Below are 26,336 nucleotides of genomic sequence, written 5' to 3'. Positions count from 1 at the left end.
CTGATAAATACGTGCTCAATGTTAACATGAGCAACCACTACAAGCCCGCTTTCTTTATTTTTAGTAAAGTAAGGAGTGAAGCAGTCTTCACTGTCGAAAGGCCGCACTGCGGTCGCGCACGGGGAACCCCCTTCCAGGCGAGCTGCGAGCTACACTACTTGCTGCGGCATTACTCCTCCTTGAGAGACCTTCCGCGCACGCGTGTCCCGACGCGCCTGGGGGTCGGCGCCGCGGGGCTTCTGACACCGCCCTCGGCGCCTTGTGAAGCGGCTGCGCCCGGGGAAGGGGACTAGCCGCCCCGTGCCCCGCCCCGCCCTGCCCCGCCTCTTCCGCCGCCGCCGTGGGAATGGAAACATCTACCCCACGTGCCGGAAGCCAGCTAGCGCCGACGGTGGCGCGCCACTCCGCGCCTTACCGAGCCGAGCCCCTACAGGTGTCATCGCGAGACGAGCTCGCCGAAATGGCCGCAGCCAGTCAAGGTAAGGACGGGCGCTCGCCGGTGGCGCCGCGAGGAGCCGACTTCCCGGGCTCCGGAAGAGACGGGCTCCGCGCCTCCCAGGCCCAGCAGTGCCCCTGGGGGGCCCGAGCGCCGCAGGGGCGGGGCGGGCGCCTGGAGCTCCTCTGTGGCCCGGCCGCTCCCGAGGTCCGGCCAAGGTCAGTGGCCGGGCTGGAGCCGGACTTGCCCTCGCTGTTGACTCCGGCCGGGCTCCTCCGCCTTCCGGCCCCGCCCCCGACAGCCTCGGCCTGGAGACATTTTGTCCCTGTTCCCGGAAGCACTCTGGCACCTTGAGACTAAGGCAGCGTCTTTGTCCCTTTGGAGTGTCTTTTCAAACACCGGGCCGGCGTCTTTCCGCGTGCAGGCCGCCTCTACTTGTGCTATTGATGGTTTTGAAAGAGTACACGTGGTATGGTTCTTGGAAATCGCCTATTTAGTCCGCGTAGTGAAGGGGAGAGTCCGTGAAAAAAAAGCCTGTAATAAAATACACAGTGGACCACGTCTTTCAGTTGTGCTTCTTATCCTACTTCTTTGAATGCTTCAGTCTATGTTCAGTTCAGTACTGGCTCACAGAACCATTATCAAAAACTCAATTATATAAATTTAAAATTACATAAATTATGTTAAAAACAGGGTGAAAATGCTCAAAATTCATTACTTCCTTATTGTTTGCCATGTTTAGTTATTATCTGTACTCTTGAGGTTCTGGACATCTGTTGTGTCTGTGTGGTGGAAATAACGTAGCGTGATAAGTCGCGTCTCTTGCCAGCTCCGCATTCAGCGCTGTCACACGTCAGTGACGTCACACCCTGGATGTTGGTATACACTACTAGTCAGCCCTCCCCCCACCCCAGCGCGCTTGTGAAACGTTTACCTGGGGACTTCACTGGCGGTCCAGTGGTTACGCCTTCACCTTCCAGTGCAGGGGGTGCAGGTTCCATCCCCGATGGGGGAACTAAGGTCCCACGTGCCTCCTAGCCAAAAAGCCAAAGCATAAAACAGAAGCAATATTGTAACAAATTCAATAAAAACTTTGAAAATGGTCCAGATTAAAAAAAAATCTAAAACAAACCAAACCGTTTACCAGCACACCTGAATTGAGGTGACCCAAAGGTGTTGGAATGCACAATGGAATTATTTTCCTGCAGAGCAGACTGCCCTTATTTAGTTAAAATGTATAGTTTGCTCAGATATTTGCACCTAGGAAATTGGTGGGAGAAACTTTGAGGCTGACATTAGGAATTTCAATCTTTATCATATTGATGATCACATAATACTGTAATCATTGCTCTCCTGGGCTCACAAGCAAGGCTGCTGACTGGTCGGTATAGTGCTTAGCAGTGTGTGTTGAATGACTGAGTGACTTTGGGTGAACTCAGTGTCTGTGATTTGATCCCTTTTGGCTGGAGCCCTCTATTGAGCTAAGGAGCTTGTTAAAATGACATTAAAACAAAACTCAAAACTCATTCTTGTTTTCAGTGATGTTCTTTAACCCAGGGAGAGAGTTTCTTCTTCAACACAGCAGTAATGTTTTGCGGTTACGTTAGAACAAAAATTTTCATTTAACTACTTGTGAGGCCATAGAAGGCCCAGTTCCTTAAACATCCATATTTTGGCTTTGCTAAATTAGTATCTATGGTCCATCTTGAATTAATTCTTCAGTTATATTTTGTGATTGTGTAAAGTAGGGATTGAGGGTTTTTTTGTTTGTTTAATACACATACCTAATAGTTCTAACACAATTTGTTGAAAGGACTTTCTTTCCCTATTGAATAACTTTGGTGCCATGTGAAAATCAAATGACTGTATGTGTAGATCTACTTCTAGACTCTATATTCTCTTCCACTGATATATTTTTATATGCTTAGGTCAGTTCTACACTGTGTCAAATAGGGTACTTTTCTAAGTCTTGAAATTAGTTACCTGTGTGTTACTGTAGTTTTATAAGAAGTCTTGAGATTCTTTGAACTTTGTTGCTTTTTCCCCCACAATTGTTTTGGCCACTGGTGGCACACTGTATTTTCCTAAGTGATTGCAGCAATATCTCCCCATTCCATATGCTGTTTTTTTCTGTGTGACTTTGACACTCCTCCTGCTGAGTACTGGGGTCTATATTCCCTCTCGAATCTGAGTGGAAGTTTGTGACTGCTGCAACAGAATACAGTGGAAGTAACACTGCATGGCTTTGGAGGCTAGGTCTTAAATGGTAATATAGCTTCTGCTGAGCCCTTGAGTTTCCTTACTCTCTTACTCCCTTTCTTGGGACAGGCAGCCTTGACCCTAGCCACCATGCTGTAAGGAAGCCCAAACTAACCCAGAGCAAGGCAGCCTGTATGTGTGAATGTAGTAGATGATTCCAGACGCCTGCCTGTAATTCTTCCAGCTGAAGCCACAGACATATGGAACAGGGATGAGCTGTATCCTGTCTGAATTCCTAATCCATAGAGTCAGGGAGTATAAAAGTGATTGTTTTGCTCTGTGAATGAAGTTTTGGGGTAATTTGTTGTACAGCCATAGTGACTGGAATACTACTCTAGGTCCTTTGTACTTCCATATAAATCTTAGAGCCAGCTTCTCAATTTCTAGATAAAAACTTACTTTTTGATTGAGATTGCAACTCTGCAGTGTTTCCTCATTTACAGTGTAGAGTTCTTTTGCCTCTTTCACTAAATTTATTTTCCCACAGAGAGAGGGATTAGACATTTTGTTAACTCTTTCCCTTTTGGGACAAATAAATCACCCTCTGAGCCTCTACTTCTTAATTACAAAATGGAGTTAATAAATAGTACCTTGTTCTGTACCTACTTTGTTCTGTGGATTTAATTATATATACATGTTTATTCCTTAGCACATTGCCTGGTAAATAGTAACAGCTCAATTAAATGTTACCTCTTTTTCTTAATGTCTTTATTGGAGTATAATTGCTTTACAATGGTGTGTTAGTTTCTGCTTTATAACAAAGTGAATCAGTTATACATATACATATGTTCCCATATCTCTTTCCTCTTGCGTCCCCCTCCCTCCCACCCTCCCTATCCCACCTCTCTAGGTGGTCACAAAGCACCGAGCTGATCTCCCTGTGCTATGCGGCTGCTTCCCAGTAGCTATCTGTTTTACACTTGGTAGTGTATATATGTCCATGCCACTCTCTCACTTATCCCAGCTTACCCTTCCCCCTTCCCTTGTCCTCAAGTCCATTCTCTAGTAGGTCTGTGTCTTTATTCCTGTCTTATCCCTAGGTACTTCATGACATTTTTTTTCTTCTCTATCCTGCTCTGCCACTAGGTTCATCAGTACCATTTTTTTAGACTCCATATATGTGAGTTAGCATACGGTATTTGTTTTTCTCTTTCTGACTTCACTCTGTATGACAGACTCTAGGTCCATCCACCTCACTACAAATAACTCAATTTCGTTTCTTCTTATGGCTGAGTAATATTCCATTGTGTATATGTGCCACATCTTCTTTATCCCTTCATCTGTTGATGGACACTTAGGTTGCCTCCATGTCCGGGCTATTGTAAATAGTGCTGCAGTGAACATTGTGGTACATGTCTCTTTTTGAATTATGGTTTTCTCAGGGTTACCTCCTATCTTTATAATCACTGGAGATACACATAGTACTGAGAATTTGTGGGCTATTGAATAGTATTGAGTTACTCCTGAAAAGGAGAGGCAAATGAAGAAAACCCATTTCATTTAGGATGCATTATTAAGTATTACTACCAGTTTTTCCTAGGTCCTTTTGGCTGTTTTTAAATTTCAGGGGAAAAACTGGAGTACTGATTCTAAATTGTCTAGGTTTTTTTCCTCTGAGATATTTGTTGATTTTAGTCTGATTTTCAAAAGTTGCTGGTCAGAATTTCAGAGTCAGTTTACTCTTTAAAATAGATTAATATTTAGATGTCCATATTACAACTGTCTCTGTTTCCTTAAAAATCTCTTAATCTAGGTTAGGAATGTTAGTGATTTATTGTAAAAGTAACTTTTCTTATTCAGTATCTTAATTCTTGTAGGAAACTTTGAGGGAAAATTTGAGTCACTGGATCTTGCAGAACTTGCTAAAAAGCAGCCATGGTGGCGCAAGCTGTTTGGGCAGGAATCTGGGCCTTCAGCTGAAAAGTATAGCGTGGCAACCCAGCTGTTAATTGGAGGTGTCACTGGATGGTAAGTGATGTAAAAATGTCCAGTATCTTTTTTTGCATGACTCAGTGTTGGGGTTGTAGGAACCATCTCTTTTAAGCAATGAAAATACATTGACTTGTGAAATTGATCATTTAATAAACATAATGCTAAAGTGCTATTTAATGGTTCCACACAGTGAGTATTTACTACATGCCAGGTACTGTCTTAGATATTTCTATAGGTATCTCATTTCCTTCTCACAGCTCTGAAATTGTTACTGTTATTATCTATCCTCATTTAATAGAAACTAAGGCTTAGAAAGGTTTACTTGACCAGGGCCACATAGTAAGTGCTTTCTATCACTGTAGATCACGTTGCATCTTCTAGAATTATATATAAATGGAATTATACAGTATGTATCTTGTTTGTTTGGCTTCTTTCACTAATTTCGAGGTTCATCTGTGCTGCTGTTTATCCATTCCCCTTTGATGAATATTGGTTTGTCTGCACTTTTGGGCTAAAATGCTGTTAACATTCGTGTACAAGTCTTCGTATGAACATATGCTTTCATTTCTTTGGGGTAAATATCTAGAAAGAGTTAGGCTGAGTCATAGTAGGTGAATGTCTTAACTTTTTAAGAACCTGCCAAGCAGTTTTCTAAAGTATTGTCTTACATCTTACATCTCCCCTAGCAGTGTATGAGGGTTCCAGTTTCTCTACCTCCGCACTAACACTTGGCATAATGTCTTTTTTTTGACGTATAATTGATTTACAGTGTTATATTAGTTTCAGGTTGCAGTGTAGTGATTCAGTATTTTTGCAGATTATACTCCATTAAAAGTTATTATAAGATAATGGCTATACTTCCCTGTGCTATACAACATATCCTTGTTGCTTATCTATTTTATACATAGTAGTTTATAGTTCTTAATCCCCTACCCCTATCTTGCCCCTCCCCACTTCCCTCTGCCCACTGGTAAACACTAGTTTGTTTTATATATCTTTCAGTCTGTTTCTGGCATAATGTCCTTTTGATTACAACCATCCTAGTGGCTGTGAAGTGATATCTCATTGTATTTTTTTGTTTTTGTTTTTGTTTTTTTATTGTGGTACGCGGACCTCTCACTGCTGTGGCCTCTCCCGCCGCGGAGCACAGGCTCTAGACCCGCAGGCCCAGCGGCCATGGCTCACGGGCCCAGCCGCTCCGCGGCATGTGGGACCCTCCTGGACCGGGGCACGAACCTGTGTCCCCTGCATCGGCAGGCGGACTCTCAACCACTGCGCCACCAGGGAAGCCCTCATTGTGGTTTTAATTTACATTTTCCTGATGAATAATGATGTTGAGTATCTTTTCATGAGCTTATTTCTGCTATCCATATGTCTTTGGTGAGGTATCTGTTTAGATATTTTCTGCATATTTTTATTGGGGAGTTGGTTTTCTCTCACTACTGAGTTGTGAGAGTTCTTTATGTATTCTGGATACAAGTCTTAGATATGTGATTTGCAAATATAATCTTCTACTCTGTAGCTTATTATCTTGACAATGTCTTTCAAAGAACAGAAGTTCTTAATCTTGACATACAATTTATCAACTCTGTTTTATAGCTCTAGCTTTTTGAGTCATGTCTGACAATATTTGCCTAATCCAGGGTCACCAAGATTTTCTTCGATGTTTTCTTCTATATGATATATAGGTTCAGATTTTTCATTTAGTTCCATGATCCATTTTGATTTACTTATTGTATATGTTGTAAGGTAGGAATCCAAGGTCTTTTTTTTTGCATATGGATATCTGATTGTGCCCACATGATATGTTGAAAGACTATCCTCCTCTACACTGAATTGCCTTTGTACTTATGGTGAAAATCAATTGACTATATGTCTTCTTTGTTAAACTGATTTGTCTGTCTTGGTGCTAATATCACACTGTTTTGATTACTGTAACTTTATAATAAGTCATGAATCAGGTAGTGTAAATCTTACAACTCTGTTGCTTTTCAGAGTTGATTTGACTGTTCTAGGTACTTAGCATTTTCATATGAATTTTAGAATCAGCTTGCTGCTGATTTCTACAAAAAGCCTGGTGAGATTTTGACTGGGATTGCATTGATCCATAAACATGGTTTATCTCTCCATTTGACTGTGCCGTGCAGCTTACAGGATCTTAGTTCCCCGACTAGGGATTGAACCCACACCCTCAACAGTGAAAGCTCTGAGTCCTAACCACTGGACTGCCAGGGAATTCCCTGTTTCGGTTTCTTTTAATTTCTCTCAACAATGCTTTGTAGGTAGGTCTTTCACATCTTATATCAGACTTATCGCTAAATATTTCATATTTTTGATGTTATTGTAAATGCTATTACTTTTAAAATTTCACTTTCTCATTGTGCATTGCTTATATTATAGAAATGCAATTGATTTTTGTATATTGATCCTGTATACTGCAATCTTGCCAAAGTCACTTACTAGTTCGCAGAGTTTGGGGGTCCCTAAGACTACCCTCATGTTTGATAATTCCCTAGGAGAATCCACAGAACCCACTGAGAGCTGGTATACTCATGGTCACGATTTTTTACAGCAAAAGGATACAGATTAAAATCAGCCAAGGGCTTCCCTGGTGGCACAGTGGTTAAGAATCTGCCTTCCAATGCAGGGGACACGGGTTTGAGCCCTGGTCTGGGAAGATCCCACATGCCGTGGAGCAGCTAAGCCCGTGTACCGCAACTACTAGAGAGAAGCCCGCGTGTTGCCATGAAAGATACCAAGGGCCGCAATGAAAGATCCCAAGGGCTGCAACTGAGACCCAACACAACCATAAATAAATAAATATTAAAAACAAAATCAGCCAAAGGAAGAGGCACATGGGGCAAAGTTCAGGAAAGTGGAGTCTGTATGTTTAAAATGGGTTTCTTGGGACTTCCCTGGTGGTTCAGTGGGTAAGACTGCGTTCCCAACGCAGGGGGCCCGGGTTTGATCCCTGATCGGGGAGCTAGATCCTGCATGCATGTCACAGCCAAGAAGTTTGCACCGCATGCTGCAACTAAGAGCCCACATGCTGCAACTAAACATGCTGCAACAGATTCCCAGTGCTGATTCTGGATCAAATATACGTGTGTGTAATAAAAATAGGTCTACTGTGTATGTGTATATATATGTATATTTTTTAATTAAGGTGAAATTTACCTAACATGAAAGTGGCATTTAGTACATTCACACCTTTGTGTAACCACTGCCTCTCTCTAGGGTCAAAACATTTTCATCACTCCAAAATAAACCCCATCCCTGCTGAGCAGTTACTCCCCATTCTCCCCTCTCCCCAGCCCCTGGCAACCATCTGTCTGCTTTCTGTTTCTATGGATTTACCTATTCTGAATATTTTATATAAATAGAATCATACAATATGTGACCTTGTATGTCTGGCTTCTTTCACTGAGTATCATGTTTTGTTTTGTTTTGTTCTGTTCTTTTGGGACTGCACCGAGTGGCATGCAAGAACTTAGCTCCCCGACCTGGGATTGAACCTGTGCCCCCTGCAGTGGAAGCAGGGTGTCTTAACCACTGGACCGCCAGGGAAGCCTCCTGAGCATCGTGTTTTTGATGTTCATTCACGTTGCAGTGTGTGTCAGGACTTCTTTCCTTGTTATGGCTACATCTCGCCAACACTTATTATTTTCATTTAAAAAAACCATTTTAATATAGCCACCTTAGTGGGCATGACATGGGTGTGAAGTGGTGACTAACGATGTTGAGCATCTTTTCATGTGTTTCTTGGCCATCTGTACATCTGCTTTGGAGAAATTGAGTTGTTTGTCTTTCTGTTCTTGAGTTGTAAGAATTTTTTATATGTTTTTGATATTAGATTCTTACCAGACATGATTGCAGATATTTTCTTCTATTCTTTAAGTTGTCTTTCCACTTTCTTGATAATGTCCTTTGATGGACAAAAGTTTTTAATTTTTATGAAGTCCAGTTTATTCGTTCTTTTTTGTTCTTTCGTTGCTTGAATCACATATTTTTCATAATTCTGTGTCTCTTAATTGTGTAATTTTAATGGTTGCTTTAGGGTTTATAGGATGTATCTTTTACTTACCACAGTCTATCATCAATAGATATACCACTTCATGTAGCGTGTAATGCTCTTACAATAGTATACTTCTGGGACTTCCCTGGTGGTCCAGTGGTTAAGACTCTGCCTTCCAGTGCAGGGGGTGTAGGTACAGTCCCTGGTCAGGGAGCTAGGATCCCACATGCCTCACAGTCAAAAAACCAGAAACATAAAACAGAAGCAGTATTGTAACAAATTCAATAATGACTTCAAGAATGGTCCACATCAGGGCTTCCCTGGCGGTGCAGTGGTTGAGAGTCCACCTGCCGATGCAGGGGCACGGGTTCGTGCCCTGGTCCAGGAGGATCCCACGTGCCGTGGAGCGGCTGGGCCCATGAGCCATGGCCGCTGAGCCTGCGTGTCCGGAAAAAAAAAAAAAAAAAAAAAAGAATGGTCCACATGAAACAAATCTTAAAAAAAAAATAAAACAGTATACTTCCATTTTACCCTTGGTTTTCATTATCATACACTTAACCTTTACATTTTTTCATTAAATATTGAATTCTTATATTTTTAAATAATGAAAATGAAACCTTTTGTATTTACCCGTATAGTTTATTTCTTGTACTCATCATGCTTTTGTGTGTATCCAGATTTCCATCTGGTATATTTTCCTCCACTTTTAATATTCTTTGTACTTTTGGGCTGCTGGTGATGCTTTATTTTTCAGCTTTTGTATATCTGAGAAAGGTCTTCATTTCATCTTTGTTTTTTGAAAGATATTTTTACTGGGTATAGAATTCCAGAGTGACAGGGTTGTTTCTTCCCCCAGTACTTTAAGAATGTTCCATTATCTTTTGTCTTGCATTATTTTCTATGAGAAATGTGCTATCTCTGAATTTTATTCCTCTGTACCTAATATGTCCCTCCCCCCGCCTTTCAGGCTGCTTTTAAGATACTTATTATTTGTTTTGTGCTTTGAGTTCATTAAGCTGTTTGGATCTATCAATTTACAGTTTTCATCAAATTTAGAATATTTTCTCATTATTTATTCAAATATTTTCTATCCTTCAACAGTTCTAGTTAGACATATTATTACACTGCTTGAAATTTTCCTGTAGTTCACTGACACTGTTTTATTTTTTTTAACTTTTTATTTTGGGATAACTATAGATTCACAGGTGCTTGTTAAAAATAATCCAGAGAGTCTCTGCACCACAGATACTGAGCCTGCGCTCTAGAGCCCGCATGCCACAACTGCTGAAGCCTGCGTGCCTAGAGCCTGTGCTCTGCAACAAGAGAAGCCACCGCAATGAGAAGCCTGCACCCCAGCAAAGAGTAGCCCCTGCTTACCACCACTAGAGAAAGCCCGTGCGCAGTGACGAAGACCTAACACAGCCAAAAATAAATAAATTTTTAAAAATGCAAAAAAAAAAGTCCAGAGAGCCCATCCTTCAGTTTTCCCCAGTGTATAACTATAGTTCAATATTACAGCCATGTTCATGTATTTTTCTGTTTCATTTTGATAGTTTTTATTGCTATGTCATGTTTACTGATCTTTACTTCTACAGTATCTAAACTGCTGTTAGTTCCATCAAGTACAGTGTTCATCTCAGACATATAGTTTTCATCTGTAGAAGTTTGATTTGTATCCTTTTAAAATATGTTCCTTGTTCCTACTTATTATGTGGAATCTTTCCTCCAGCTTCTTGAACATGGAATACAATCATAATCACTTCTGATGTTTTTGTCAGCATTCTGTCATTTGTGCCATTTCTAGGTTGCTTTCAGTTGATTTCGTTTTTTATCATTATGGGTCTGTTTTCCTGCTTTGCCTGCCTGGTAGTTTTTAATGGGATGGCAGTATTGTGAATTTTACCTTATTGGGTGCTAAATATCTTTTTTATTCTTATATAATTGAGTCTTGATTCTTGTTCTGGGACACATTTACACATCGCTTTAAAAAAATTCCACATGTGTTCTGTACCTTACTCTATAGAACTAATTTTAAAGATAAAAGAGACTGAGAAGAAAATTGCTGGAGTTTATATATACTTCATTTTTTTCTCCCAAATTTCTTTGGAGGGGAAAAGCACGTTTATCCATGTTGGGTTTTTGAAAAAAAGATCGGAGAAATAAGAGCTAGTTGACGATCCAGTTGGTTGCCTTTATCATGAGTGAATCTTAGCTGCAAAATGTCAGTTAATGCCTTCATGTCAGGGACTTAGGGCCAGTGGATACAGGGTACAGGCAGTTTACTTCAGCTTATACTCACATTTAAGAACTGAGATGAGTCCTAATGGGTTATTTACTAGTCCTATCATTCCTCCAGTTTAGGAGTCCCTTCTGAGATATACCTAGCTTTTGTTTAAAAACATTTAAAATCCTTGTGAGGTCCTCCATGCAATGTTTTATTGATATTGATATATTTTTTCTCCTACTGAAGTGTACCAAGCAGTAGGTGGTAGAAAATGAGGGCAGAGAGGTAAAGGGAGACTGGATGTAAGTGTAGGGCTTTATAAGCCGTCTTCAGGGCAGAGTTTTCTGTCAAGAGCCATGTGCCGACCAGAGAAGATGGCACTGAGAGCCTGTCCCTTATCCCATGCGACCACTCTGGCCTCATACACAGTCACGTGTTTACTCGCTTCAGGGCTGCGCCCTCCTTGCCGCCGTTTCTCTTCCATATTGCTGACTGGAGTCTCTGCTTTATCCTTTCCTGTGTTGATCCATTCTCCGCAGTGTAGCCAGAGTCATCTTTTAAAAACACGGCTTGGGAGTTTAAGGGATTTGCTCAAGACCACAAAATGAAGTGAGTAGTAGAGCCAAGATCCGAGTCAGGGTCTTCGTGAGCTTGGAGCCTCTGCCGTTCCCTCGTTCTGGAGGGGACGGGCTTTATGCCTGGAGTAGGAAGGAGCTGGGCCATCCCAAGGTAAGCAGGCTCTGAATGTTGTTAGAAGTCCATGCTTGTGTTTGTCTGACAGCTTGTTAACTTGATTTTTGTAGGTGCACTGGTTTCATATTCCAGAAGGTTGGAAGGCTGGCTGCCACAGCTCTGGGAGGTGGATTTTTCCTGCTTCAGGTCTGTATGTGGAGTCTTTCCCCGGTTTCACGTACCATTTGAAATGCTAGTAACCTTCCGAGTCAGACTTCTTCAATTACTAGGTGGATTACAGCTTGCCACTTATAACATGGGGACACGTGCATATTCCTTAGCTCCCTTCCAGGGTTTTCAAGACCACTTGAAGTATGAAGCAAGGGTGATTTCGGAAATCCCAGGTGTGATGCAAGCGCCCTGTGATATGATTTATTCTTAGACACAAAGTCGATGAGAGACATGAGGGCTAAATGACACTGGTCAGATGGCCTCTGCTGGCCCGTGGCGTGGAGTTTGTTTTGAACCACTGGCTGCTGGCTCCCTGAGGCTGTGTGTGTACAGTTGGTTTGCAAACCTGACTCCACATTGGAATCACCTGGGAATTTTATAGAACACTGATGCTTGGGGCCTGCCCCCCACCTCCGTCTGATTTCACGGGCAGTAGGCCTGCTTGTATATCGGAGTATTTTTAAAGTTGCAGGTGATTCTGAGGTGCAGTCAAGCTGGAGTGTCCGGATCCACAGCTCTTTGTCTCCTCTCGAAGGTAGCAGCCCTCGTTTTAGTGAGGTCGTCCCACGTTAGAATCACAATTTGAGTGAGTTTTCCAGATGCGTCAGGTGAAAATGAAGTGTGTGGAAGAGGCCAGAAGAGGCCCGCTTATGACTGGAGGGCCGGGGCGGGTGTGGTACAGCATCACTGCATCACAGACGCCCTCAAAACCCAATGCTTAAAGTGACCATCTTTTATCATCTCAGTTTCTGTGCATCAGCAATTCGGGGAGGGGAGGGTGGGCGCTTGGGCTGGCAGCCTCAAGGGGTTCTAGCCAGAGGTGACTGGAGCTGGGTGAGCAGGGAGCTGGGGCGGGTCCAGGCCTCTCCCTCCCCTCCCTCACTCGGGTCTCAGCTCCTCCTGCGGCCTCAGTTCTCCAAGCGCCCTTGTTTCAGAAACATGGTGAAAGCTGCCTGCCCTTTTCTGCCCAAGCCTGGGAACTCCATAGCATCACTCTGGCAGCATCCTGCTTGTGACTAGCAAGGCACCAGCAGCTGCCCCCGGACCCGTTCCCTGCGTAGCTTCTTGGCTCCCTCCCTGTGGCTGTTAGCAGACAGGCCCCTCCTCACCCCTCCTGTTGCCTTCTGGGTTGCAGTCATCTTTCCTTCCTCGCACCCCTTCAGATGCAAGTGCAGTGACAGCTCTCTTGCACTAGACCCACAATCCTGTTCTGTCCCTGTGGTTTCCCTGAGTATCTTCATATTGCTTTGAAATGCCTTAATCTGAGTGCACCCTCTGTTTCTTTTGGGGGTTCTGACTGACAGAAGTAATGGGCATTAGAATAATCTCCAGGAAGGACCCTTGCACTGGGATTCTGGTATTGCTTGGGTCAGATGTGCAAGGAGTGCAGTGCAGGTAAGACATGGGGGTCTGTGCTGTGCACGCATGTGCCCTGTCACCAGGGTAGTCACGATGTTGGGAGATCAGGGGTGTGGTTTGACATAAGGATCCAGTTTCCTTTCATCCGGATTGTTGTCCCAGCAGCATTTAGTGAATAAGTCTTCCTTTTCTCAATATTTGTACCGTTGCCTTTATCATACATCAAAGTTCATATATGTGTGGCTCTGACTCTCCTTCCTGTATCTGCTGAGCCTTGATAGTGGGCAAGACAAGGTCCTCCACGTATTCTTCAGGATCGTCGTGGCTGCTTTCGTACTTTTGCTTCTCCATCTAAACTTTACAACAGGCTTGTCAATTCCTTTCAAAGATTCTGTTTAAATTTTCATTGGGGGACTTCCCTGGCAGTCCAGTGGTTAAGACTCTGTCCGCGCTGCTATTGCAGGGGGCGTGGGTTCGATCCCTGGTTGGGGAACTAAGATCCCGTGTGCCGCACGGTGCACCCAAAAAGAGGGGAAAAAAAAGAGTAATAAGAAAAATGTTTGACTGGAATTGCATGGGAACCATATAGATAAATTGGGGGAGAATTAATATCTTTTATGATATTGTATCATCTAGCTGTGAACACAGGCTTCGTCTCCATTTATTTAGGTCTTCTTTAATGTCTTTGCCTAGACTTCTCTTGTTTTTTCCATATAGATCTGGTCCATCTGTGGTTCAGTTTTATTCCTAGATGCGTTGTAAGAGCTTTAGTTGCTCTTGTGCTTTTCCCCAGGCGCTCACCCTGAGCCCTAAAGCTGTCTCCCAGTTGGACTCCGAGTGATACAACTACTGATGTAGAACATCTTTTCATGTGTTTATTTACTGTCCAGATCTCCTTTTTGGTGAAGTATCTATTCAGGTCTTTTGTCCGCTTTTAAATTGGATTGTCTGTTTCTGTACTTTTTATTCTGTCCTATTAATCTGTGTGTCTTCTCCAATACCACACTGTCTTGATTGCTGTAAAATCGGGTAGTGTGATTCCTCCAACTCTGTTCTTTTTCAAAATCGTTTTGGCTGTTCTAGTTCCTTTGTCTTTTCATACACATTTTAGAACCAGCTTGTTTACATATCTGTAAAACAGCTTGCTGGGATTGGGATTGCAATAACTCTGGCTTAATCATTTCTCTTTGAGTTCTTTCTTCAACAGACATTTTGTAGTTTTCAGTGTACAGATCCTATATGATTTTTGTTTAGATTTGTACCTAGTATTCGATTATTTTGCAGCTATTGTAAAACCATAAATTTCATTTCCATTTCCAATTCAAATTGCTAGCATATAGAAATACAATTTATTTTGTGTGTTTATCTTGTAGTGTACAGCCTTGCTAAACTCGCTTTTTGTGTGTAGGAGTTTTTGTTTTTTGTTGGATTCTTTGAAATTATGTAGACAAACATGTCTACAAATAGTGACATTTTGACATCTTCCTTTCTGATCTGGACGCCTCTTACCTTATGTTCTTCCTTGTTGCACTATGACTTCATTTCCAGCACGGCGTTGAATAGGAATGGAGACAGTAGACATCCTTGCCTTTTTGTTAACATTGGATGAAAGTATTCAGTCTTTCACCAGTAAGTATGATTGACGTTAGCTGTATGTTTGTAGATGCTCTTTAGCAAGTTGAGGAAGTTCTCCCTGTTTCTGTTTTTCCAAGAGCTTTTACGGGAATGTGTGTGGAATTTTGTCAGAATGTTTCTGAGTCCTGCCTGAAGTCTAGGCCAGGTGATACCTTAGCAAATATGGGAACTACACGGCTCTGGGCTTCTCCAGTCAGATGCTCTTGTTTCCTTCAGAGCCCCCAAGTAGCTGTTCAGTGTACTTCGTCGTGTGGGAGAGACAGGGTGGAGTAACAGAATCGGAACTTGAATGTAGTGTACGATTTTTGAGATGCAGCTATATTGCTGCTACAAGTAGTCTGTTCTTTTTAGTACTGAGCAACATCTTGTGTAAACATGACACAACTTGCTTATTCATTCATGTGCGGATGGACATTTGCTTTATTTCCGGTAAAGCTGCCGTGACGAGCTGCCATTCTGGGTATAGCATAATGGCACGTGCAGTTTCAGTGTTGGCGGATGAAGCCGAACGGCTCTCCTAAAAGGCTGCTGGTAAACACTCAGTAAGGGTGTGATAGGAGTGTCCATTTCCCACATCCTTATCAACACTGTATATTTTCAGTGTTTTACTCATCTCCAATCTGATAAAGAAAGTATAGCAACTCAGTAATTTTAGTGTTAATTTCCTTGATTCCTTGTGAAGTTGAACTTCTCCCTTTTGTTGACCACTTTGTTTTGTGAGTTGCCTTTACCCGTTTTTCAAATGGGGTTTTTTCCTTACTGATCTCCAGAAGAACTTCACTTTTTATAAGTATTAATGTTTTGTTTGTTAGATATATTGCAGATATTTTCTCCAGCCTGGTTTGGGTGACTGATTAGTTGGTTGGTGCTGTTAACTAAAAGAGAGACTAGAGGGAGAGCAACTGACTAGACAGTGGAGAAGAATTTCAGTTTTAGATATTTTGAGCTATCCAGGGAGTTATGATTTATCATATCAGAAATTTGGAGGAGAGAAGTGATACACATGGAGGATTGACTGATGGCCTAATCAGTCTCTTCGTTCCCTGGGTAACACTAATCCATCAGGAAACTCCATGTGTGAATGAGTTTTATCCTGTTCGCACATTCTTTATGAAATGCTTCTCACTGAGTGTGTGTGTGTGCGTGCCTGCTGTCTTGAGCAAGGGAAGTAGCCATGTTCTGTAGGTATATTTGGATGTGCTTCTCCCTTACAAGAAATCGCTCATGAGAAATCTCTGTGATTTCTTTCTGAGCAGCAGTGATTACTACATGACACCCTTGCCCTGTTCACATTGTTGAGAAACTCAGGCTTATGTCGCCTTTAAGGTTTCTTTACCTTACATCTTGACTTCCAGTTCTGATTTTCATTTACCATTTAATTTTTTTAAGCTCACTTGAAATTTTATCGAGATGGGTAAGAGTATAAATAAAGTAAAAGAGTTGCCAGCAGTCACCGAAGGCCAGTGTGTGGATTTCCGTTGACAGGCATAGGGCCTCGCACATAGGGTGGGTGCTCAGTAGATGTGGAGTGAATGTCGTTGAAATACAAAAAACTGGACGGCAAATATCTCCAAAGATAGAAACTCAGAAGGATTTTTGGTAACATATTTCAGTGATTTATCCTGTGTTTCTCCTTTATTGCTGTCGTTTTTTAAACTAAAGCTTGCAAACCATACTGGCTACATCAAAGTGGACTGGAAGCGGGTAGAGCGGGACATGAAGAAAGCCAAGGAGCAGCTGAAGGTCCGCAAGGGCAGCCAGACACCTGCGGAGGTCAAAAGCAAAGCAGACGAGGTGAGACTTGTTTTGTTCCTGTGCAGTGTGTGAAGGGTGCAGACAACTTTGTGTGTAAAAAATGGGGTAGACACACCAATATGTCAGCCTCAGATGGAATATCCTCACCTCAGTGGCAATTTAAAAGGTTAAACCTACAAGGACCAAGGACCAGTAGGTTTGGTGACATTTATTGCTGAGCGAGAGTGCAAAGCGCTACAGGCACATATGTGGATCGAGCATCCCTTGAAGAAGTTCTTGTTGGGATTGGAGCGGCACGTGAGGGGTGGGGGGGAAGATGTACCTTGTACAGCCACTCTGATCACTTTGAGTCAGTCACATTTTTGTCTTCATACACACACATCTCTGAAACGTCCAGAATGTGTAGCCCAGGGGTTGACGAGCTTTTTTTGTAAAGGGCCAGATGGTACCTGTTTTCAGCTTTGTAGGCATTGTGATCTCTGTCACTACTGAACTCCACTGTGTAGCGTGAAAACAGCCATAGACGATGGGTAGGCAGGTGGGTGTGGCTGCGTTGCAATGAAAGTTTATTTAAAAATAGATGACGGGCTTCCCTGGTGGCGCAGTGGTTGAGAGTCCGCCTGCCGATGCAGGGGACGTGGGTTCGTGCCCCGGTCCGGGAAGATCCCACATGCCGCGTAGAGACTGGGCCCGTGAGCCATGGCCGCTGAGCCTGCGCGTCCGGAGCCTGTGCTCCGCAACGGGAGAGGCCACAACAGTGAGAGGCCCGCGTACCGCAAAAAAAAAAAATAAAAAATAAATAAATAAATAAATAAAATAAAATAAAAATAGGTGACTGGCTGGATTTGGCCCACGGGCTATAGTTTGCTAACCTCTGATCTAAGGCATGAAATCAGGTCAGATTATACTGGAGGGACAGGAGAAGGGCTTCTTTTTTAAAAGGATGTATTTTGTTACTTCTTTATTACCTTTGGAAAAATGTCAAATGTCCCAAAGATATAAGTGCACTTAACCAGGGAGAAATAAACCGGGATCAAGGTGTCAGGAAGGTGCCTCGTTAAACCTACAAGGACCAAGAGAACAGGAAGGGAATACCAGGAGACAAGAAATATTAGCAAATGTTTGAAAGTTGGAAAGCACATAGATGAGTGGTAGATAACTTAGCAGAGGAACTTCCCTGGTCCGGTGGCTAAGACTCTGTGCTCCCAGTGCCGGGGGCCTGGGTTCAATCCCTGGTCAGGGAACTAGATCCCGCATGCCGCAACTAAAGATCCCACATGCCGCAACTAACACCTGGTGCAGCCAAATAAATAAATATTGTTTTTAAAAAAATGACATTCCCTTTAAAGAAGAAAAAAAGAAAAAGACGATTCTTTGTGGTGGCGAGTGCTCAGCCAAAGGTGTCCATTGCCAGAATACTACTCAGCCATATAAAAGTATGGCATTTTGCCATTTGCAGCAATATGGATGGACATAGAGATTATCATACTGAGTGAAGTAAGTCAGACAGAGAAAGACAAATATCATATGACATCACTTACATGTGGAATCTAAAATATGACACAAATGAATCTATGAAACAGAAGCAGACTCACAGACATAGAGAACAGAGTTGTGGTTGCCAAGGGGGAGGGAGGGAGGGACTGGGAGTGTGGGGTCAGCAGATGCAAACTAGTATCTATAGGATGGATACACAACAGGGTCCTACTGTAGAGCACAGGGAACTCTTCAATATCCTGGGATAAACCAGAATGGGAAAGAATAGGAAAAAGAACGCATATATGTGTACAATGGAATCACTTTGCTGCACAGCAGAAATAAACACAACATTGTAAATCAACTACATTTCAATGAAAAAATGAGCACATCTTACTTTATGTAAATTATACCTCAATAAAGTGTAGTAAGATGGAAAAGTTCGAAAAGAAGAACAAAAAACCCCTCAAATAAATAAATTTTTTATAAAGAAAGCTGTCCGTTGCCCAGAGTGGAACGTGGCATTTGTGCACTTAGATAAGTCCTTCCTCCTTCCTCCCTTCCATCCCTCCTCAAGCTCAAGGTTATGAAACTTACACTTTTTTCACTTCAAAAATTTTTTTTATTTTTCAGACATTTACAAAAGTAATACATGATTGTTGAAAACTTCTTTAATGATACAGGAATGTATATAATAAAAAGTATAAGGTTAATGTTTGATTAGAACCAACTGTTGCCTTACAGTGTGCACTTATATAAAGTAACCAGAAGGTTTGGAATTGGTTCATTCCACAAATGTTTGTAGTATCCCTCTTTGTGGCCTGGCCCTCTCACAGGCCCCAGGGAGAGTGGCTGGTCCCCCCTGAGAGCCCGTATTCATATTTGGGGAGCAGGAAATGAAAATGTTCGGGTTAGTGTTTAGCAGCAAGGAGGCCATTGGTCATTTCTGCGAGAACAGTTACAGTCGGGTGGTGGAGTTGAGAGCCAAGGTGTAGCAAGTTGAGGAATGAGTAAAGATGATGAATGAAAGAGGTTATGTCAGGAAATTGTATGATTTTTGTCATTCCCCCTGAGGGCAGATGGCAAGAGACAATGCGTCAAATAGGGAAGTATAGTTCCAGCCAAGTCGGGGAGGAGTGAAGACACAGGCACAGTGGGAATGAGGGGGCTCGAGGGTCCCAGGAGGCTGGGTGGTGGCGTGGGAAAGGTCGGGGTGGGGTTAGGGAGATGAACCCCTGTACTTAAGTTCAGGAAAGCAGTAGGCCAGGCTACAGGGTGTATTCCCCTCGTGAATACTTTTCTATGGTAGCACTTGGGAGAAAGTTCCCTCTGGGATGGAGGTCGATAGAGCACATGCATGGGAAGCTGTAGGAATGTGAGAAAATAAGGTTTCAGAGGAGCGTGTATGGATAGATGGACAGACGCGTGGGCGGGAGGAACGTGTGGACAGGTTTGGAGGAGACACCAGTTTACTGAATGTGGTGCCTTCTCTCTTTGCAAAGTCCCGTCTGAAAAGCATCCCTTGAATGTGATCACTGTGCGCTAGCACCCCGCCACTACCTTATCCAAAGACACGTCATCTCACCTTCTGATCTGCGTCCTGCTTCCTAATAATATCCTCAGCAAAGTAATCCACTGTGCTATCTTCTGTTCCTAGGTGGTGTCGTTTGTGAAGAAGAATGTTCTAGTGACTGGTGGATTTTTCGGAGGCTTTCTGCTTGGTATGGCGTCCTAAAGAGGATGACTTCACTTCCTTACTCCTGGTTTTTCCAGCCAGCAGCCTCTTCACTCCGTCATAGGATAGCAAAGCCTCTCCTCTTCGTCCTCCTCTCCCTCGCCTTCCTCCCTGCCGTGGCGTATCTGAATGGCTTCTGTAGGCATCTGTTGGTACAAGTGGATAATGGCCCCACCATGACCTTGACGGCAACGGAAGAGACAGTAGACATTAACTCTTCTCCCACCACACTCCCCCCTTGACTAATCTCTAGGTCAGCAAGAATATTCCTTTGTCCCCTATGTAAGATACTTACCAGAACATGGTACAAGATGGCTCACCATGGAGCGTGAGTGGACCCTCAGAGGTTGTCCCAAACTTGATTAGGAAGAGAAATAGCAAGCATATAAGATACCTTACTATGTCCTGCCTGGAAAGGAACTGAATACATTTGCCTGTAAGCATGAAAGATTTTGGTATCTTGGTGTCTACTTTCTTTTGTAGTAGATTTTAGGTTACAGAATGAGAACTACTTGTACTGGCTCTAATTATCCTGACAGAATGGGAGCATGCGCACTACAGTTGAAAAATCTGCATATGGAATGAACTTGTGCTAAAGATACATATGCTGAGCTGAAGGTATTGTGTTTGGTGGGAAGGTCTTTAGGGAAACCAACCAATAGATACATTTAGGATGGTCCGACTTAGTGAATCACTTAGAGGCATTGCGGTATTATCTACAGATGTTTTCCACCATACAGGATGATGCGTCTCATGCTGGTCTCCAAAGGATTTATTTATGGTAAAATAAGTGACTTTAGGTGGAAGAGGGAAGAAGCTCTTGGATTTTTATTTAATAGAAAAGGTTTTAAGCTTTGAAATGTGAAATATTCTTTACCTCTTGTCAAACATCAGGGGTAGCCGTAGCTCCTCTGTGCCAGTTCTACTATTTATCCAGTTAGTATGAAATATATAACATTTGAACCAGAGTTTTTAAATGGTGGCATTCCAAGCATTAAGAATTGAGAACAGTAGCAATAGCAACAGCACATGTGAAATAAATTATTTCTATCATCAAAGGTAATCTGTCTCAGGAAGACCCCAACTCTTAGAATTTTTCTTTAAAATAAAAGTTTATAGATATATCCATGCTTAGAAACTTAACACATTTTTCTGTACTGGCCTTCTGTTGTACCATCTAGAATACCCACTGCAGGAAGGCAAGGCTTGTGTCTTCACCATCATATCCATGGAGCCAAGCACTTCATAAGTACTCAGTATCTGTTGAATATATGAATAATGAGCTCATAGGAAAGTATCTGGAAGAGGCACTGATCCACAGGATTGTGAGACTTTAGGAGTTCTGAAAATTCGGAAAACTTGGAATTAACTTCTTAAACTTGCAGGTGACCCCTTGCAGAATGTATGTTCTTAAGGCCTTCCTTTTAAAATGTTTGCCTTTTAACTTACCTTGGGAATGATGTATTGAATTTGGAAATTGTAGCTACTAGTGGATGTGTGGAATTTTTTAGAATTCATCCATTTGCATTCTTCTCCTTACGGTAGTATTTTAAGGCAACACTAAGTTTGGCTTGTAACATGTATGAATTACATACAAATCATAATGCTATGAGCCACCTTGTTCCATATTTTTGTAGAAGAACTCAAATTTTTTTCACTTTTTATTATGGAAACATTCAAACATATATAAAAATACAGAAAATAGTACAATGACCCCCACGTGTCCATCAACCACCTATAATGATCATCAAATTATATCTTGTTTTATCAATTGTTTTGAAACAAATACCAAATGTGTCATTTTATTATATTTTGGTATGTGTCTGTAAAAAGGTAAGAACTCATCTTAAAAATCATAAATGCAATACCCTATTATCATACCCATCTGACCCCACCCAGACCAGTGGAATGGGGGCTGCAGGTAGTGGGGTGGGGTGGCCTTTTTCCATCTCTTTTTCCTGTGATTATTGGTGATGACAAAGATTAGCAGGTTGCTCTAAGCTGCTTTGAGCGGGTTATAATAGATAATAGACTGAAGTAAGATTCTAGCTTCCGCCTGAGGGACATGGTTGAGGTCAGTGTTACGGGTTGGCCTCATCCTATTGCAATCAGGATGGCTCTGAGTTCTGCCCGCTGAGTGGGGCCACCACAGGTGGAGGGGCAGAGTGGGTGCTGAGGTTGAACAGTGGCGGCGCTCTGGTGCTCATCACTGGTGGCATTTAGGAGAGCTCCCTCAGGCAGTTAGGGGAGCCTCTAAATGGAGGCCCTGTTGTCAGCAGCTTTGCTTCAGGTGGCGAAGTGAGAGGTTTCCCCCCAAAGAACAGCTGCCACCCCTTCACGCAAAACTGAGACACCAGGACCAGGCAACTTCACCCGTGGATGCTCTGTTTCCATGTGACTGGCAAGGCCTGTTTCACGATGCATTTTTCTCCAGTACCCAGAATCCAGTAACAGGCTGTGCCTCCTTAGTGATGGGGGCTGAAGAGATGGCAGATTTTCTTTGACTGACGGAGGGATTAAGCGTTTCCAGTCGTCACTTTGACCGTGTTTGGGTTTTGGCTCCCCTTGTTCGGGGCTTCCCTGCCTGTAGTTGGGCCTGGACTGGAGAACCTCTGACAGCTGGTGGCCAGAGTGCCTATGAGGGTCTTCTCCCTTTTTTCTGCTCACCCCAGAGCCCCCATGTGCTCCTTCTGTCCCCTCCTGGCATCTCTGCCACTCTGGACCACCCTTTGACCCAGCGTCCCTCCTTGTGATGGACCAGGTGGGATGGGGAGCTATAAGCAAAGGAGGGGGAGAGGGATCAGGTCCAACAAGTAGACCCCCGTGTCTTCAGTCTTTCTAAGGCTCTGTATCCTCACTGCTAACACAGTTTGAGCGTGGGGACACCTCCGCCTGAGTGGCCCCATTGTCATGAGTGTCACTGTCATTGACTTTCCTCCCGTTGCCCATCCGGGCCACTTCTCTGCTCCCGCCCCTCAGCCTCGGGACACTCATTAACAGGCTGACATTGCCCCCTGCTGGACCTGGCAGAACACAGGACATGACTAAAGGAGTGAATCTTACATAATTCTAGCTAACATACTCTTGGGGTGGGTGCTCATGGTTTTGAAATGCTTAACTACTGTGAAAATGTTCTCCCCATCATCCTTTTGTTTGACTTTTGCCGGAAAGATGGACGTGACTAATGGTTGAACTCTTATTTGGAAACCTACTTTTGTGTCGTTTGGGAGATGTAATAAGTTTCTGATTGAAAAAAATGGTGTAGGGATGGATTTTAAATATCTGAGAATCATTAATGTTTCACGATGAAACACTAGTTTCTTCTCTCAGGGAAATTTACTTAGGGCCAGTTTTGGACCCTGCAGGCAAAATTAGACTGCTGCCCTCTCTGCTCCCTCCACCAGCTTACCAGCTTCATTTCTTTGTCATGGTTCTAGGTCTGGGGGCTTCTTAATCACTTATACAATAGTAGTGTGAGCTCTTGGAGAACTGGGCAGAAAACATACCTTATTCTGGACCTGATTTCCCAGAAATCATACAGTGTGGCTTATGTCTCTGATATTTGATACTTAAGGAATCATGAATTTCAAGAGCACTATTTTTCTAGCGAAAACTGAGTGTTGCACTTTCTTCACGTTTTTAGAAAACTGTAAAGTCAGCTTATTGAAACACCGAAACTACCGTCCTGAATTTGAAATGGTCAGAAATGCCATTATGATGATTGAGAGCAGTGGTTTGCATCCTTGCTTGCCTGCCTGCCGTCCTGGAGACTCTGGTTGCACTGGTAGCGGCGGGGCAGCCTCAGGTGTTTGAGGAGCATCTAAGGTTGGGAACCACTGAACTACAGACTTGGAAGCTGGTGTAATAACGTCACAGTTCTGCTGAACAGGCCTTTAATACCTTTTAAATCAAGTGCCATACAATTTCAGATGCCTTCCAAGCACTGAACAGAGCATAATATTAGTTTATTAAATGTTACAGGAATTGTGTGGAGTGGATGCATGAGCGGCATGATGGCTGACCAGGGCCTTCTGTCATCAGTAGATGTAAAGCTCTTGGACAGAAGGTTGTGGGGTAATGGAGTGTTCATATGGTGCCACCGTATCACCCCACAAATGAGCTCCCGTGACCAAGGGAAAACTACCTTTCCAGTGGAGAGGTCTGTCTCAGTCATTAGTTAACCAAGTGATGAAACAGCATCACTCAGAGCCCACTTACAGCAGGCTTTTAAGAAGTCTCTAAGTGGAGGATGAGGTCGTATTTCTCACCTTCCCAGCTCTCCCCTGAAGACTGAGATTCAGTGCTAATCATGGTCCCTAATAAATAAAAAACGGTTGGTGTTAAGCTTCTTTGATGTCTCTTTTATTTCCCTGTATGTCATAGTAATAGCTAAGAAGAAGAAGATTGAAATCAATGTCTGCTAATAGATGTTGAATGAAACTGAGACAGTTCTGAGTTTAAAGATAGGCAGGAATAATTGTTTGAAGCTTTAGGAGCCCTAAAGAAAGGAGTATACTTGGGGAAAAAATTAAAAGTCTGAAACTTGAGTAGTTAACTCAATAAAAATAATTTTGTAGTAAAGCACAGGAGAGCAATCTCTTTGATCATGTAGTGACTGCTAATGTGAATCCAACACCACTATCAATTGATACTTTTAAATGTAATTTAGATTTGTATATGATGTAAATGTAGTTATAAAATGTTTCATTAAATTTTCTACTATTAACACAAGACTTCAAATGATTTTATGAGAATATAGCACTCTTTCCCTAGTTTGTGGACCAAACATCTCTTAAGGCAGCATTTCTCCAAGTCTCTGGAGAATGTTCCCCTCCCGAGAGATGCTATCTGCAAAACGGGTTTGCTGGTACAAGTTGGCAAGTATTGCATACAGTAGTCCTTTCCAAAGAATCATACTTCACATGAGCATATGAAAAGCTTTGAAGTCTTCACAGGAAAGAAACCTGTTTACTTCTGTGGAACCTAGCATTCCCAGACTTACCTTGCCAGGCAAGCCTTTTTTCCACCTGTTACAGCAATTCCTAGAAATGCTGCTTTAAAGAACACGTGGTCCCAAAACAGTAATGGTATTTGAATATCAGGGACTATCTTAGTTTGTTCACAGCAATGTGGCTTCTCTCTAGCATGCTGGCAGAGGGAAGGAGGGATCCTCCCTGTTATGGACTGAATGTGGTTCCTCAAATTTCATGTTGAAATCCTAACCCCTAAGGTGATGGTATTTGGAGGTGGGGTCTTTGGAGGTGATGAAGTCATGAGTCTGTTTTATGAGGGCACTGATCCCTTCGTGAATGGGATTAGTGGCCTCATAAAATAGACCCCAGAGAGCTCCCTTGTCCCTTCTTCCATGTGAGGACATGGCAAGAAGACAGACAGCCATTTATGAACCAGGAAGAGGGCCCTCACCAGACACTGAATCCGCCAGCACCTTAATCTTGGGCTTGCTGCCTCCAGAACTTTGAGAAATAAATGTCTGTTGTTGAAGCCACCTGGTCTATGATCTTTTTGTCATAGCAAGCCGAATGGACTGAGACAAGGACCCATCAGAATTTGTTTCAGCTCTTGCTTAAGAACTCATCTTTTTTCTTTATTTGTGGGGGAGGGTAGAGTGATGGTGGTTCTAGCACCTATTTGAGGAAACCAAATGGCCCCTTCGATACTGTCCCCCCTCAACCACTATGTGAAGTCACACAGCTTCAGCAGCCTTGTGTTAGCACCATCAGGATCCACTGGAATAGGTTTTGATTATGAGGCTATAAAGTGTAGATAAACCACTTAAGAATTCTAGTTCTGTTGCTGCCTAACTTCCAAAGAATTTGTTTCCCCAGTTCTCTCCTGATGATAAATTAAGAGTCATTAAACATTCCAAGAATCATTTCTATGCCTTTCCTGCCACTCACTGAACAAATATTAAGTGGCTTCTGAGCTACACACTATGGTGGGGGATGCAAAAGTGGAAAGAAATATTCTTACTGGCATCTGGAAGGACACTTTGCTCCAAATTATTGGACACTGACTGGGTCACACAGGTGAAGGGCTCAGTCCCACAAGACTGCACCCACTTGGGACTTCCCTGGTGGTCCAGTGGTTAAGAACCCGCCTTCCAATGCAAGGGATGCAGATTCGATCCCTGGGGGAACTAAGACCGTGTGCTGCAACTACTGAGCCTGCACGCTCCAGAGCTCGTGCACCACATCTAGAGAGCCCGCAGGCCTCAACTAATGACTTTGTGCGCTCTAGAGCCTGCGTGCCGCAACGAAGATCCCTCATGCTGCAACTAAGACCCGATGCAGCCAAATAAATAAATAAATATTTTTTAAAAAATAAATTACTGTTTGTTTCTGTAAGTCACTGAGATGTGAGGTTATTTGTTGTGTGGGTAAAGTTGGTCAATACAGAAATCATCCAAAAGTGGCAATTTGAGGAAAGGTTGAATTTTACAAAAAAAAAAAAAAAAAAAAAAGACTGCACCCACTTGTTCAGACACCTGTTCCAAGTCCAGGTTGTTACCTGTGCTTCTGACCAACTGGCTTTAAATCTGAGTTTCCCAACGACACCTCCTTGGGTTCAACTGATTTACTAGTGCAGC

The 26,336-nt window shown here is 42.8% G+C and overlaps 1 protein-coding gene across 1 annotated transcript; it reads left to right on the top strand.

Moving 5' to 3' along the window:
- Positions 1–346: 346 nt before the first annotated feature.
- Positions 347–24,543, top strand: FUNDC2 (FUN14 domain containing 2). Its single transcript, XM_060002432.1, has 5 exons — positions 347–479; positions 4,513–4,663; positions 11,670–11,745; positions 16,426–16,557; positions 19,652–24,543. The coding sequence occupies exons 1-5, from the start codon at positions 347–349 to the stop codon at positions 19,727–19,729; spliced, it is 570 nt and encodes a 189-aa protein (XP_059858415.1). The 3' UTR covers positions 19,730–24,543.
- Positions 24,544–26,336: the final 1,793 nt, after the last annotated feature.

Source organism: Delphinus delphis, chromosome X, assembly GCF_949987515.2.
Source record: "Delphinus delphis chromosome X, mDelDel1.2, whole genome shotgun sequence".
Taxonomy (NCBI): domain Eukaryota; kingdom Metazoa; phylum Chordata; class Mammalia; order Artiodactyla; family Delphinidae; genus Delphinus; species Delphinus delphis.
The sequence above is the reverse complement of the archived record's forward strand: the minus strand, read 5'-3'. Positions and strand labels throughout refer to the sequence as shown.